General features: G+C 41.3%; 1 protein-coding gene across 1 annotated transcript in view; it reads left to right on the forward strand.

Annotated features, from left to right (window-relative positions):
* uvrag (UV radiation resistance associated gene) overlaps positions 1–16,659 on the forward strand; it is a 101,291-nt gene that overhangs the window by 7,068 nt on the left and 77,564 nt on the right. Inside the window, exons 5-9 of the mRNA XM_030746425.1 lie at positions 1,309–1,470; positions 3,096–3,170; positions 3,295–3,380; positions 10,705–10,810; positions 15,314–15,440. Of these exons, the coding sequence (XP_030602285.1) occupies positions 1,309–1,470; positions 3,096–3,170; positions 3,295–3,380; positions 10,705–10,810; positions 15,314–15,440 (556 nt within the window). The remainder of the gene's footprint in view (positions 1–1,308; positions 1,471–3,095; positions 3,171–3,294; positions 3,381–10,704; positions 10,811–15,313; positions 15,441–16,659) is intronic.

A 16,659-nucleotide genomic window follows, 5' to 3' on the forward strand; every position in this document is an offset into this window, starting at 1 on the left:
GTAGCCTGCTGTTGGAGAATGCACTCATTACGAGCTGCAAAGCAGTGAAGCAGTGTTGTATTTTATTAACACTAAGCTGGGCATTTATCTGTTGCCTTCTTGCCAGTCACACATGTAACAAGCTCTTGTTTAACTTGAACCTTATTAAAGCGATGGGATGTGCTGTAAAACATGTTTGGTTGAATGAAATGTCAGCATGAATATAATATGATAGGCGTTTCTCACAAACGGCTTTCTCTTTTGGCCTGTATGCATCATTAGGTTGTGTAAGTGACCGTGCTGTGTAGTATTACCACTTTATTTTAATTTTCACTTTTATTTGTGATGCAGACGCAGTTCTGCACAAAACTGTAGAAGAAGCCGAGGGATAGTAAGCAATTACTGTTTGGCTTGCTGCCGAGTCACGGGCTGACCTAAGCTGGTTTCTGGCATACTCGTCAGTACCTTCAGCAGGCAGACAGCGTAATGCATTTCAGGAGTCATGACTCCTGTCGTCTCCCTGCACAACTTCCTCCTGTTTTATTTAACATCTTGTGCTGACAATTCACTCTGTGCTATTCTGTCTCCTTCCCATCATCGCTCATGTAAGGAACCTGTTTCCTGTTGCTCTTCCTGTTTTTATTCTAGCTGCTGTACCCCTCTGTTTCCAGTACTTACTCTCACTAGTTTTTTTTGTCTTGCATCCCCCTTCCCACATCCCCACATCCCCACACCTGTGGATTGTACTTCTGCTTTTGACATTCCTCTCCTGCCTGTCCTTGAAAGTGACCCAGGGAGCAAGAGATTTTTCTTTCTGATGAAGGGAAATGGTACATAATTAAATAATATAAATGACTCCAGTCCCATGTTGTTGAATCAGCAGTCATGCTGTCATTCTGAGCGTTCAGGGACAGACTACAAACAGGATCAGACTTTAAGGTTAATGCAGAACAGGATGATTCACTTACTTTGCAGTGGATAAGGATCACTTTATGAATTTAACAGAGGTAACATAAATTCTTTGCTCTCAGCTTTTTATTTAAAAACTTTAGTCTATATTCCATTTTTTTTTTTTTTTTTTTTTTTTTGGACATAAATTGGAAGAGAATCAAGTCATTGAAGTGTTATGAATGCTTGATTACCAAGCGTTTTTATGCTTATCAGCTCTTATGTCAGTTATTGAAATACTGTACCTTTGCTACATTTATCATGTGACTGCTATTCCTCATGGTGTGTGTGTGTGTGTGTGTGTGTGTGTGTGTGTGTGTGTGTGTGTGTGTGTGTGTGTGTGTGTGTGTGTGTGTGTGTGTGTGTGTGTGTGTGTGTTAGAACCCAACGTGGCGTAGCCTGGACTTTGGCATGCTCCCAGACCTTCTGGACACCTCAGTGTCTTGTTTTGTGGTGAGAATCTGGGGAGGACAGAAGGAACAGTACCAGCTCCTCATTGAATGGAAGGTTAATTTGGATGGCCTCAGATACACGGGGCAGCAGGTCAGCAAACACACTGATCAGAGCATTCTTTTTATTTGGTGTATTATATAATGTTGCCTTGAGGATTTTTGTGCGGCTTTTGATAAAGTGAATTGTTATTGCAAAAACCTAATAATAGTTTTTATCTGTACAGTCTACAAGGAACGTGTTCTGTCTAATCTAACACCTGGATTAAATGTTTAGTGTTTCATAATTGAATGCGTAGTTAAATCCCTTCAAGAGCGTGAGTTGCATATTTTTCAGTTCTGTCCATGCGGTTTACTTCACTTCATAACATATGATTAGCTTTGAGCAGGGCTGTCCTGAATACCACTTCTTTGGAATAACAGAAGCGCATCCTGGTCAGCTCAGGGATAAGGTTGATGTGCTCGTGTCTGATTTTATACTGAGGGCACAATTACCATACATCAGTTAAAGATATTAGCTGTGCTGTGATCTGAGCTGTTTTCATGTATAAACTGATCGCTTAGATACTGTGGTCCACAGTTCTGTCTTTAAAGCCTCGAGAGAGAAGTTGCTGTTCCTGTGCCAGCAGTACTTTGGTGTAAAGCAGTAGCAGTCTGTCTGTAGATTTTTACTTGCATACTTTAAAAAAAAAAAAGACCTCTTAAAGGTGAATATCAAACTGACCTACTCAACAAATGTTCATTGAATAGTTCAATATTTGGCTATGGATTTACTCTTGAGTTTTAATTTCTAATGAAACCAACATGAAAATTGTGCAGTCTCAATCCTCACTCTATAACAGAGTGCATTTCTGTCACATGAAGGAAAATGGAGAACATTGGAACATTATGTACAGTACATCATTAAATCTGAATCATAGTGGCAGCTCTTGTTAAGAATACACAAACGGTGGTTAGAAATGCAGGCATGCAAACGGTGAAGTACTTTCAATAATGTGGAGTAATTGTGGTGTTGATACTATTTTACTGATGTAGCCTGGAGTCACATTTTCTGCTACAATACCGTTTGACTTTCTTACAAGGTAAAATGATGATTGTGACTGTAGCTCATTGCATCGGTGCATCAAATGTTACTTCACTTGCTGAGTTAACTCATCTAAAATGCAGCCAGCTGATATGCTAGACATTACTCTGTTACATTACTGTAAATAACTTGCATCAGTGTAACATATGCTTAGTACATTACAACATTTTGACAGTAATCAAAGAAACTTGCATTTCTTTTTCTCATTGTCTCAGTGTAATTCTCGTTTCCTGATTTTCCTGCATGTCAAGTATTTGTCAGTGGCAGGAAAATAACCAGTAATTATGTAGCAGCACTGCTCATCAGTGTAACACAGCACATGCTGCATTGATTCAGTAGTAATGTGAAGTTGCTGTATCATGAGGGCTGAAAATATGATTTAGTTTAAGAATCTAAATCTCGCAAGTCTGTTTGACTCTTTGCATAAAGTGTTTTGCCCTTTAAAACTCTTTCTGAAAAAAGTAAACGGTTCAAATGGTGGTGATAAACTCAATGTTATTCCCATTCATTCATATCAAGACAGCATTGGAAGTTCGTAAACAGATAGTCACACAGTCTCGTGCACATCCAGATGCAGCTGTCCTTTGTTCTCTGTCCCCCTACAATCAGCCTTTTCTGCTCCGCTTTGTCCGTAGATTCGATCCAGAAATCCAAATGAGATCATATTTGGGTTGAATGATGGCTACTATGCAGCTGACTTTGATCAGAAGGTAAGGCCTTTTGTCTGTTAACTAAAGTTTTTTTTTTTTTCTTCATGACAATGGAATACCCAGTTCGAATCATTTTGTCATCATTTGGCTTCTGCACTGAAACTCTGACATGTGGCTGTTTCAGGATCAGTCGGAGCATAAGAAGAACAGCTTGCTGCAGGTCGACCAGAGTTCAGTCAGGAACTCCTACAGCGTTTTCTCTTTGCTCAGGTAAGATTCAAGCTGTGCAGCAGTGTCACATCCATCTGCATTTTATCAGAGCTGGACATCAATCAAATGTAATGAATCATTTCATAGGGTAGCATCTTCTCTTCATCTTGCTTGCCTTTTTTTTTTTTTCTCTCATAATTAGTTTAATCCAACTTCCTGTTATTATTCCTCTTCTGCGTCTTTGTCTTGGCCATTTGTTGCCCAGCAGAGGGTGCCATAGGAAAGATTATATTTTAGAGCCAATATCAGGGAAGCTCTGTGACTTGATAGAAACTCATAAAGCCTGCAGTGCACACTGTAGGTCTCAGACAATATAATAGTTGAATTAATATTTTGATTACCTTCTTATTAAGTCAGTGACAGTCTTGTGCTTGTGAGTGGAGGTGAAGTGCTCGAGGATATTGAATATAAAAATGGTTGCAATGCATTTTTACACCACAGGAAGGAGACAGAAATTTGCTGAGTAAGTTTATAGTTAGTAGGAGAAATCCTGGTACAGGAATTAGGAACTTGAAACATAAGGGAGGGATTGCTTGCATCTGTTGACAAACACAGGTTTGTTGTTCTGCATCTATATTTAAATGTGGTAGAATGTAAACAGCACTTACAGAAGCACCAGGGCTTCCCCCAGGGGAAACCCTCTGTTTAGTGCAGCCTGATCATGTAATTAGTCCCAGTTTTGTCTAAATAAATGTATATCTGGAAAGGTTCAAGTCAGACATTTCCAAAATAAGATAACGATCCTGTCATTAGGGGCATTATGAAGGCTTTTCGCTAAGATTTTCTTTCTTTAAGAATTAAATAAGGGGTCATAAATGCGTCACAGGCCTTTGCAGTGTCAAGTAAATGGAGTCATGCCAAAGCTGGCTGAACTTTAACAGCGCTCCCTCATCTAGAAGTGGTCATGGTTTATGGTTATATGAGTGGAGACCATTGCCTCTCCAGCAGCTTGAAGGAGAAAAAAAAACCCCCCCAGTTTGAATCATAACTTTTATGACCTCTGCTCTGGCTTCTTCTGTTATTGTAGCCGTCCTCTCCATCCTCTTCTTTCTATCCACACCCCAAGGGATCTGTGGCGTTTACCACACTTGTGTTGACCCCCCCTTCCTTACACTGCACTGTCTCCAGCTCTCACCTCTGCTAGAGTTTTTCTTTGGCGCACTCATATGCACATGATTTATTGTAATGTACTGTAGAATGAGTCATCAGACATTGTATACCATTGTGTAACCCCCCCCCCCCCAACCCCCCCCCCCCCCCCCCCCACCCCCCCCCCCCCACCCACATATACATACACACACCCTGTTGTATGCACGCACGCACTCAAACACCCTGTTGTATATAACCATGGATGCTTAGTTTCTGACTCTCTCTTCTCCATATTGTGTTAACTTTCTGAAGCATTCAGGTGGTGTGCTTCTCACGAATACATGCATACATCACATTCTGTACAGTGTAACTGTATGTAGACTGTTTCAGAATGAGGTGAGATGAAGGATGGGGTTCACCTTTGGTCATCTAACTCATGGAGTAATAAGAGTAGGTCACGTCCACTTTAGACACCCACAGTGTTGAGGTCTCACCCAGCCCTCTCCCACTCTCCCTTCTGGCCCGGTCCAGTGCATCTTTCTTAGCGCTGTGCTTTAATGGAAAAGCATGAGGATAGCTTCACAGAGAGCTTGTTGATCTTGATAAATGACGGTAATTTGTCAGCAGATTCATAGTGTGCATTTCGGCCTGGTTCCAGTTGACAGCACCCTTCGCTTGTGTGAATAACATGTTGATGCGGGCTAGCAAACACAACATGTCTCAGATGGTGAGATGAAGAGGGAGCAAACAGATCATCAATCAGCAAACTCTTGTCTGTTTCAGTGAGGCCATAATAGAGGGCAGGCCACATCCTACACAGAACAAGGCCCCTGGGTAGAAAAAAATGGCAAGAAGACCATGACAGCTGTTCAACAAAGCTGTTTTTTCCCTTTTTGGAGAGACTGTTAATAAAGGTTCAAACATTCTTTGACCTCTCATGTATAATTCTCAGTCCCAGCAGAGCATGGCTTGATGCCCCCCCCAACCCTGAAAAGGATAAGTGGAAGAAAATGGATGGATTATCAAGAGTGACAGAGTGTGTCACCATTTCAGAGTCTAATTGTTTGCAGTTTAATCTTTTATGAGACAATGTATTCATAAATGTCACATTAAAAAAGTGTGGAAGTGGAAATGCTTACTTCATAGCCCCTGAAAGCAGTTTAAAGAGTCACGCACTTACTTGTAAACCGTCGTTAGTCCTTATGATAACAGATTCTCAAAGAGTGGTCCGTGTGAAACGTCGTTCTTGGAGCAGAACAGTTCACAGGTTAGCATGACGTCTCAAATGCCCAAAGTCTAAAAGAGAAGCTTTCTTTTCTTCTCCAGTGATCAGAGCCATATGTTGTCTCCGTTTCCTGATTTCCTTGCGTATGCTCCTATGTGGACTAGACATTTACGCACAGTATGTGTCAACAGAAGCTGAGCACAGTGTTGCTGAGCTCAGTAGGGGGGGTCTTTCATGCCTTCAGAGACTGTTGAGGTGCTAATGCTTTCCTGCAGGCAGCCCCTGAGGTCGACTTGCCTGCTGGTTGTTTCATTCCTCTGGAGTGGGCTTGCGCACAATCAAAGTAACTCACTGTTTCATATGTGCTGTTTGTAATTTTAGTGTAGTTATTTACCTCACTGTCTGTGCTCCAAAAACACACCTTTCAGTTTGAGATTGCGTTCTCTCAAGATGTCACACATGTATTTTCCCAGCTTGTCTGCCTTTCCTGCTCACTGCCCACTTCTTGTGCCTATTTTCTGTCACTGTCTCCAGCGTTACAGCCTCTTTCGTGTGTGCCAAGCAGTGCAGTCTTTTGTTATTGGAACTAGTTTGTGTAGTGATCACGCCCTCCACATCTACAGTACCAAGCTTTAGTCTCTTTGTGTTTTTATGGCTTCTTAAAGAAAAGAGAGCAAGCTTTGATGAACGGCCTTTGCACATTTTTAAAAATGGCTAATTACGCCAGCCTAAGTGACCGTAACTAATAATTTGACATTTCTAGTGTAACACCAGCGCAAAGAGCTTACTCGTGACTCATCATGGGAATCCAGCCTTCTAGAGTTGTCTAAATGCTTGACCCCTTTTTGACCCTTTCAAGACTAAACATATCTTTCCTCAAGATCTCTTTGGCTTCCCTGCATCTTTGTTGTAGCTCATGTAAACATGGCTTATAGCAACAGATCCCCACAAAAACACCAGCCCTGGAGGAGTAGAAGCACATACACAGGCTCGCCGAAGAAACTTCTCTGCAGCAATCTTATCTTCCAGGCCATGTAGATGGAGACAATGGAGAGGTGATGTGAATAGCAAGTAGTTAAATGTGTTGACATTCTTTTGCAGTGAGTTATAGAGAGCAGTGAGAAGAGTTGTTTGCTGTGATTTTCCCTACTGTTGTGTTGTCTGTGTTGTCCCTGGCAGAGGTGTGTAGGAGGATCTTACCCTTCATTTGTTGTTTTCAATGGGTTAATTTGCTGCCCTGTTCACCCTGTGCTGGTTGTTCAGTGTAGTCATTAGTCTGTGGGCTTGTTTCCTTTGATCCAGGATTGTTTGACAAATGCGCTGGGTACACTTGCATGGGATAAACAGGTGGAAGTCTGGGCAGGCCACACAGTGAGCACCGCTTTATAGTCAGTGTCAAGCAGAAATAAATATGTGTTTGTCACATCACGGAAACGTGTTATCAACCACCCAGCCAAAAACCAAAATATTTAAATAAAAAAATCACAAAGTGTCAAAAATTACATGAAAAAAAAAAATTAAATTGTGGGGAGGGGAAAAAAAGCAGCCAGCTGTTGTGAAAGCCTGTTGGTGTGTCTGCTGAGGGTGATGATTGACAGCTCTCACATAAGCTGCAGTGGATTCCCCCTTGGCAGGCACAGCTGATGAGTTGCACCTGGCATACATTTAATTGAACCACACAGAACAAGGAGGGGAATCACAACATACATTTTGTTATTTTTACATCTGTTTCACTCTTTTTGTGTTCTGTGTTTGGTTTTGTGCTTTATGGCCAAACATCTCCACTCTGGTCTAAAGGAAAGGAGCCCTCTAGAGTCGTGTTTCTCTGAGCATTGCACACGCTGACCTTTGAATTTGTTGGGCAGTTTGTGGCATTGTGTTAACACACACCTGAACACTTTAGACAAGCAAACTGCCAAAAGCTCTGCTTTTATAGAGGTAGTCACACTTGATGACACTTGGTGCATTTGGTTAGAACCTTGTTACTACTTTCTCTCTTTATACCTGGGAGCAGTAAAGGTGTACTGTATTTTTTGCACACTGCTTCTGTATTTTGGCTTAGTTTTTGTTAAATGACACATTACAGCATGCCAATACAATATTTTTCATCTGAGACTATAGGACCAGATCATTTTTATATGTTCTCATACATAAAACCTGAAAGAATCAGGGCCTTTTGGTGATATTGTAAGGAACTGGAACATTGTCTGCATATACAGCCAACTACAGCTGCTGCATAGTGATGTCATTTGATGTCTCCTCATTTTGAGTTTCCTGCCCCAGAAACAGAGCAGCGTAAATCCAGACTTGATGTTTACCTCTCATGTTCTTTCGGAAGAAAAACAATATGTTCCCAGGTGCCTTCTTCAGATCATTTTGTGTTGTTTGTAAGCCAGATGACACATCTGTATTTGTTGATTCGTTCTCAGTCCTCATTACAAATTTGGGAATGCAGGACTACATCACGGCTCAAAACCCCAGCAAATGTTTATTTCAAGATAATCAGCAAAGGTAAATGAACAGAAAACAAAAGCTGTGGGCCACGGAGCCTGCCAAGTCTGCTCGGTCATCAGTTTTTTTCTACTTCCCCCCATTTTCCTTGATTGTACTGCTTGGTTATTAAGAATTACTTAGCATATACTGATTTTCTCCTTTTTTTTTTTTTAAATGAATGAATTTTTTAAACCCACCCATTCAACTGTTTCAACAAGTTGCCTTCTTTTTATCCAAAAAAATCTGGAATTTTTATAGGCACTAGTTCATGTGACACCTCATAATATCTAGAGCTGAATCCAAGGAGCAGATGTTGTTGTTTGTCTGATGCTTATCATTATGGAGGGTTGAGTGCACAGCCTCAGCCATAACTTCCTGCATATCCACACAGAGCTGTCAGGCACCTCCCGTACCTTCAAAAAAGAAAAAGATGTTGAGGCTCATGAGCTGGTGTTCTCTGGACAGTTACCCAGATCTTAAAATGCTGACCCACTGAGAGTATACATTGTGACCCACGCCCCCTGCTGGCCTTAAAGCTGGAGTGACTGGCAGGCATTAGACTGAGGCTCAGGGAAGAGATAAAGGAACAGACATGCGTGAAAAGGAGAGAGGAGATAACTGCTCTCACCTGAGGGGACGGGCTACATCAGATCACTCTGCAATCACCTAAACAGATGAAGCTGTCAAAACAGATTTACCCTGATCTCTTAAAAAACTATCAACAGCTGCTATCACTGTCACCTCAGTGAGTAAAAAGATTAAAATGATTTTCCTGTAGGACTCCTCCTTTCAGCTCTATCTGCGTGGTTCTTTTTTCTTTTCTTGGTTGATGTGTAGTGAGAGGCAGAAACATGCAGAGCCGTGTGAGTTTCATAACAAAAAAAAACTGTGAAATTATTATGCTGTGTTCCTCATTTAGAGGAAGCGAGCTGGAATCATTCTTTGATGTGTGAGGCACTATTTTCTAATTTTGTAAATGAAAATGTAATAAATGAACACATCCAGGCAAAACTGAAGCACAAACCTCTTGGATGTTGTGTAGCACACAGCAAGCTGTAATATTAGTCCAATAATCCATTAAAAACACTCCAGAAAGCACCAGCATAGTGAAGAGAGCCAGTTCAATGACTCAGCGTAGTGATGCTGATTGGATCTAACTGCCTATGTTGGGACACCTACCAGTCAATGCAGCCACACCCCTAACTCAATTATTGAGGACAGTCAGTTCTAAAAATGTCACTCAGAGTTGTTATGAATGGGAACCTATACATAGAGACATAAACAGTTCTTGATAGCAGGCTGTAAATAAACTTTTTAATGCTGTAAACATTTTAACACAGGTCTGTGATATTGACTTGCTTTTGGAGCTCGCCTACAGGCCAGAGATTGCTGCTAGCAGTCGATGCACTGGTTCTGATGCAGGAATCAAATGAACTGAGTAGATCAGCTCATTGTTAGCAATTCCTGATACAGAATTGGACCAATATCTGATCCAAATACTGGATCCCTGCATCCCTATATCAAACCCAACTATCCCAGATAGTTTTTTTTTTTTTTTTTTTTTAAAAAGGGCAATTTTAAATACATTGAGAAGGAACTGTAACCATTATGATCCACTCATTGCTTGTGGCACATGGATGCTATTGAAACATGATTTAACATCAGAATGACAGTTGGATTGCTAACTGCCAGTTCCCACCAGACTTTTGTCTGTTGATGAGTTGTGGAGTCCCATGGGTTGTACCGAGGGTTTTTTTTCCATCTTTCTGTGACTCGATGAAAACATTCTTTCGAAGCTAAACGCTTCTGTGATTGATTGTCTAAATAATGTGCTTGCTTGTCATATGTATACTGATGTTGCTGTTTCCTATTTGAATGATGACAGTGACATGGAATTTGGAAGTGGGCTTCCATCTTTGTGGTTTTAGTTAATTAGTGGGTGTGCTGAGGTTTCTCTCTGCTTTCTGGAATGCTTGGGTTCAGGTCTATTGCACGTTGTTTGATCCCAGGCGGTATTGTGTTTACGTTATTAGACAATATTATTGATTAAACTTTTGCTGTCATATTTGTGGTACTTTAGAACTGGATCTGTCTGATCTCAACTGCTCGTTTTTTATTATTAGGAATTTTCTCAAGATTGTTTTTGTCCTTTTACTTAATTGCAAACCTAGTCAATAACTTTTATAGTGTGAGTCTCGGCAGTGCGGCTGGAACTATGCAGGTCAACCCGAGTAAATCAGAAAAAGAAACAAGGAGGAATGACAAACACACTGCACAATGACTCTTTCCCACATGGGGACAATCATTATTCTTATTGTGCCCTACAAACAGTCAGTGTAAACATCCAAGCTCAAAAGAATAATTTGCTGGTGCAATCATAACTGACTCTCAACTTTTATCCAGCCCATCAATTTAATGGTCTTTTGGAAACTCAGTTTCAGCACTGAGCAGTTCTTGTGGTCCAGTGTGTGGTTTGAATGATGTGGATGATGACTTTGTGTTCTCCTCCCTCTGCAGGCTCCACACAGCCCAGAGAGCCATCAAACAGACCCAAGTCACAGTGCAGAAGATCGGGAAGGAGATTGAGGAGAAACTAAGAACGACGGCGACCTGCACAGAGCGGGTGAGCGCAGTCGCCCAGCAGCAACAAATTCCAACTCATCAGCAACTTCCCAACACTGTTTAGACAGCTTATTTGGATATTTTCAGTAGCTTGAAAGTTGGTGTGAACGTCGTGTTTTGAGAGAAAGTATGATCACATTAAGATGTGATAGTTTTTATAAGAACTTCTTTTTTTTTTTTTGTCCTTACACCACATGGCAGTAATTTATGCGATCAGCGATAACGGGCTTTCCGGCCTCTCCACCAATAATAAGCGTTAGCAGACTGAATGGTGCTCGATACTTACAAGGATTTAAGAGGTTGTCTCATCCAAAGCTCCAAATGTAACTTAAAGCAACATGAGCTCATTATACCCTCTGAAAAGCCATTGAATTTGATTATTTTGATAGCTCAGCTGAAAAGTAGAGAGAGGTTCATATCCCACCTGCCTCAGTGATAATGTTTCGACCAAAATGCCTTGCTTATGTTTCTGCCTCCTGTAATATGCTCGACTGGGATCCACAGCAAAAGCAAGGAAGCATATTTAGCATTTTTGGAATCGTCAGCCACACAGCTGTGAAAACTGAGAACTGATCCCAGGTTTGACATTGTGTTTATTGTAAACGTTCACTTCAAAAGCGTCCCCTCTCCTCTGCTGTTATACAAGCCCTGAGGCAATGATACTTTAGGATTTTTGTCCCCAAGGTAGACTTTAGAACAAGCATTTTTCCTATCACAGGATTACATACCATACACAGTGAGAATCTGGACAACTGGGATGCTTTTGTGTCCAGTCCAACTTTCAAATCTTTCAGAATGTTTATGGGTGCAGATACCAGATTTAAAGGTTTTGAATGCCTGCTTAGTGAGCCTTTTTAAACAGCTGTTACAGCTGTTGCTTTCCATCATCCTCTGAGTTTTTGATATCCCTTATTTTTTTTTTTGTTCCTTTCCTTAGACCTTCACCCTACCTATTAAGGCAGCCCCACTACAGCCTCAGCATTCCCACAAAAACATTGAGGCTCCATTCTTTTCTCCACAAAGGATCCCTTTCAAAAAACTTGTCTCTGATATTTCCCCCTCAGTGAAGCATTCCTCAAAACCCTTTTCAGAGTTCAAATCAGCTAATAAATCACATAATCCTCATCTTCTGCCTTTCTGTAAAAGCCCCCCAACTTCAAGAGTGGAGCATTGTGTGAGCCTTCTAAGGGTTTCCCACTTTGGAGAGCTGTGTACCATCTACCATCAAAGGGGACAGAGCGGAGGCCACCTAGCCAAGCACATGGCCCTTTCACCCTCTCACCCACACTCTGCCATTAATCTGCTGGGTTATAACATGCTCTCTCCTGTCCCCCACGCCTCCCCACCACGCCTGCTGCTTATTTACTCAGCTGACCCACTGCTGTTTGATGTTCAGTAGACATCAGACAGACCCTGCTGGTTAGTTAGTCTCTCTCCCTCTCTCTCTCTATCACACACACTCACATACTCCCATAACAGCAACCCGCTTGTTAACTTTGCTGCTCAGTGAAAGTGTAGGAGGTGCATGGTTCGTGCCAAAGCCAGTTGTGGTTAACATGCGAGCGTCAGGGTGCGACACATTGGACAGATGGAGGCTCTATCAGTCGTCTCTCTTCCTCTGTTTTCCCCACACAGACCACAGAAACCTTCAAAAAAAAAAAGGCAGCTCTGTTTTTCCATCCAGGCTCTGATCTCTTATCTGAGTGTAGGTGTGTGAGATGCCAAAGTCCCTGCTTGCAAACTGCAGTATGAACAACAAGCTCGCTACCTCCCAAATCTCAAATCATTATCAATCTCCAGTACAGCTCCATGTTTCTGGCTTCCAGCTCATATTACAAGTGTGTGTGTGTATTTATTTATTCTCAGCAACCATGCTGTCCTCCTAAATCCCCCTAAATCTGTCTTAATGTTTTGAACATATTTTTTTGTTGAATGATTCTGTCAGTCATCATTCTCTCCTCTCCATCTGCTGTAGGGCACATGCATCCATCCATCCACGAACACCTACTTCTGTTCCTCATTAGATGGTTAGGGTTAGTCCACTTCACACTCCCCTTTACCAGAGAAATGAAGCACGATGAAGGGACACCCCTCAGAGAGGACTAGATATTGACTAATGACCTGCACCCTGATGCTGCTGCTGCTGATCAGGGATGTGGGGGAGAGGCTCCAGGCAGGAGTTTTCATTCCAGATGGGCACTCATCTCGAGATGATGGGCTTTATTGTGGTCTTTCCCTTTGGTTTACGTTTGAGGGTTTGTGTCCTTCTCCCTGTTTGCACGTGCCCAGGCTTTCGTGTGGAGTGTTACTCTTTAGTATTTCTTAGATTTTAATTGATGAAAAGTGGCAGAACACGCCCACGACTTCAACTGGCTCCATAAAGTGAAATTCACACGTCCCCGGCTGGTTCACAGAATCTAAGCACAAGCCATTTCCTCCAAATGTTGTGTTGAACATATTTTTAACTTCCACTCCTGCCACTCAAAACGCATTCTTTCCTGAGATAACACACAGATAATGTCACTGTCTGCATCAGTTTAAGAATCGCCTTGTGTTGACACCTGCATGACTACAAATCTGCTCGGGCTGATGTTGGACACAGCTGTTTCCCCAGATTCCAGATAAGTGCGTTGGCTGGGGCTTCATATTTTTCTTTTTTTAGAGTAATATTGCAATAATAATGTTGTATAGCGGGGAAAAGTCATATGTTAAAGAAAGTTTTCATTTTTCAAGTGTACTTGGATATGAACTGTTAAAATGGTGGATGAGCACAGTAAACATGGTCTAAGTTTTAAATAATGAGCTCAGGCTTCACACTTCTCTAAATCCTCTGTTTTTCTGCTCTTCAGTCTGTATGATGTCATAGAGAGTGGATATTTTGGGAACACCACTCTATCTATAAGCACACAGCCCCACCCACCTGCAGTTTAAACCATTTGTTTGAGGGGGAGAGCTGTTCAGAAGAAACATGGCTGCAGGAGGAAGGGAACTAATAGTGTGTTCCAGATGAAGTCGGAATTTCCCGCTCGGAATTTTCATCTGCAAGCAACCTCTCAACTTGGATTTCAAACTTGGAAAGTTGAATCCCCACCAGCCTCAATTTAATAATCCAAGATGGCGGCAATGACCGCAAGCAGTAGTAAAACTGTAAATTTTAATTTGTGCTGCCATTGTTTGTTTGAGACTCGCTAAATGAGCCATACACAGCACTGACCAGGCTCGGTCCATGAACATGCTGCAGCGGTGTTTTTAAACACAAAAACAACCAAACAAGTATTGTGCTGTATTTCTACTGATGCAGGAATGTCTTTACCTTTCGAAGAAGCAAAACAAATCCAGTTTTTCCCTGTTTTTCCAAAGACTTTGCTACTGGTTCCGACATCTGACTTCCGAGGTATCTGGAATTGGTTTGTTTTAGTCAGAGGGTGCACTCAGGCTGAACTGAGGCCCAATATAAGATAAATTAGTTTAAACTGGGAATCATGCAAAGCTACTCTAGTGCTAGACTTTAAAATTGGAGTGGGAAATATCAATAAAATTAGTTAACATGGACCTATTATTTTGCTTTATAAAAACACACAAGATAGCTCATGGAGATGAGCCAGTATACACAAACCACAAGCTGGAAGTATACACCAAAGAATGCAGCCATTAATATTGTTTATTCTCTGATAGCTAATTACTTTGTTTTTGGTAAAAAGGTCTGCAGTAATGGTGAAAGTGGCTTTGCTTTCACAAGTGCAACAAAACAGGTGATTGAGGTGGCTCTGTCAGTCACAGTCTGTGAACAGCCATGCAAACACGAGAAATCGGCCTTAGCAGCCAATATAAGTGAAAACACCTGTTTTTGTCTCTGTGTATACAGACCTGTGAAGTAGGGTTTAGTAGCAGACAGAGAAGGAAATTGGAACAAACCAAAAACACATTTGGTAGGTTGTTTAAATGAAATGAATAGTAAGAGACACGTTACAACACAATCCTTTTTATACAGCTGTAATTAAACTAATTAAAAATGAATACATTTATATGCAGTGTGACAGAGATGGCTGCTTAAAAGACGGAAGCTAAATATTGATTGTGGTTCTAAACCTGGAGTTCAGTCCAGGTTTGACACCACAGCCTCATCTGCTCTCATCTCATCAGAGCAGCTGTTTGTACACCAAACCCCACTTAATTTGCAGCCAGCCATTCCCACGACCTGTGCTCGTTCCTAAACATTAACGATGATCCCGGGGCTCAGTGAGATCTTTAACATACCCACATCTTCCTGTCTTTCTTGTCGTTAGCTGTTGACAGGGGTTTCTGTTATTACTAACAGTGAGCATTGGCTCAGTGGTTACACATTAAATCAGTGTGATATGGGATCAGCCTAAGAAAACACAGTTTGTTTTTGTGGGAGCTAGTAGGAATTTTGGGGCCTTTATAAAAGATTTCTGTGACCACATGCTAAATGTTTTCTTTGAATGTCTCTTTCTGTTTCCTTTCTGCTGTTTTCTGCGAGCAGAAGAAGGAGCGGGAGTGCATGCAGCTGCGTATAGCTGTCCTTCACAGTGAGCTGGAGCGGCAGAGGAAGGCACTTGGGAGGGAGAGAGATCTGCGACAGAAGGAGAGGGCGCAGCTGCAGAAGAAAGGTAAATGGGTGGGCGTACACACGGGGGAAAGTTAAGACCACACCACCATGTATAAATCAGCTTTTAATATTCTCTGATCATAGTGAGTACACAAATTTGTGTTCGAACCAACAAATGAAAACATGAACACAAGCAATAAGAGAAGTTAAAGACACTGAGCACTGTTTAGTCTTATTTAATTATAACATGCGATGGTCAATTATTCCCTCTGCAACTCGTTTTGGTGTCTCCAGTGGTGCTGCATCTCTCAAATCCTGCTTGTGTAAGAAGACTTAATATAATGGTAAAAACATGTGCTCTCAATTCCAACAAAATCCCCAATCCTTCTCATGATAATCCACAGAAAGCTCTGCTGCAGCTACCAGTTGTACAAAGAGTGGAATATAAAAGTAGTTATGACAGTTTGACCATTTGTGTATATTGCAGTAAGCACTGGTCTAACCAAGATGCTTTACTTAATCTAGAATAATACAGTCAGCAGCTATTAGCCCGGCACTTATGCAGTGGAATTGGCAGATATGGGAATTTGTAACCAGGCACCCCCCAAAACAAATGGTTCTCTTCATTATATGTTTCTAATTCATTTTTGAAATGCATTGCTCGAATGTTAATGATTCCATCATTTCCCCTTTTCTATATAATTCTTATAACTGACATATTGGACATATGCATTTATATAAGTTTTGGAATCAAAAATTTAGAATCGGTCATAAACAACATATGGAAATAAATGCATTAACAGGTTTCCGGCATTATTTAGGTTGTACCTCATTTATATCTCTCTTTAACTCCCCCGCCCCTCCCAAAATGTATTCCTTCAGTAGTAACAGTTTTTTTTTTTTTGTTTTTTTTTTTTGTTACTCTGTCACCAATTCTTGAAAGATCAAGTTAAAGTGAAGCTCGTTACCAAGCTAATGGATTTTGCACACATGATTCCATAAATAAACTGTGTTAATAATTTGTCTTACACCTATGAGGCATATCATTTATCATTTCTATATGCAGTTTCTATATAGGAATCCACTCTTTTAAACACCTCGGTCAAAGTTTCCATGTTGTCACAGCAGCAGGTAGACCATGTATGGGCTTTATGACCTGTGACCCATCTATGACCTGTGCATGTGACAAATAAACCTTATCTTATCCTGTTCATTTGTGAGTACACGGTGGCAGTAGTAGACAGTGTTATCCTGGTCCAGACAGAGGATGGGAGTTGCTT

Source organism: Archocentrus centrarchus, chromosome 14 (assembly GCF_007364275.1).
Source record: "Archocentrus centrarchus isolate MPI-CPG fArcCen1 chromosome 14, fArcCen1, whole genome shotgun sequence".
NCBI lineage: Eukaryota > Metazoa > Chordata > Actinopteri > Cichliformes > Cichlidae > Archocentrus > Archocentrus centrarchus.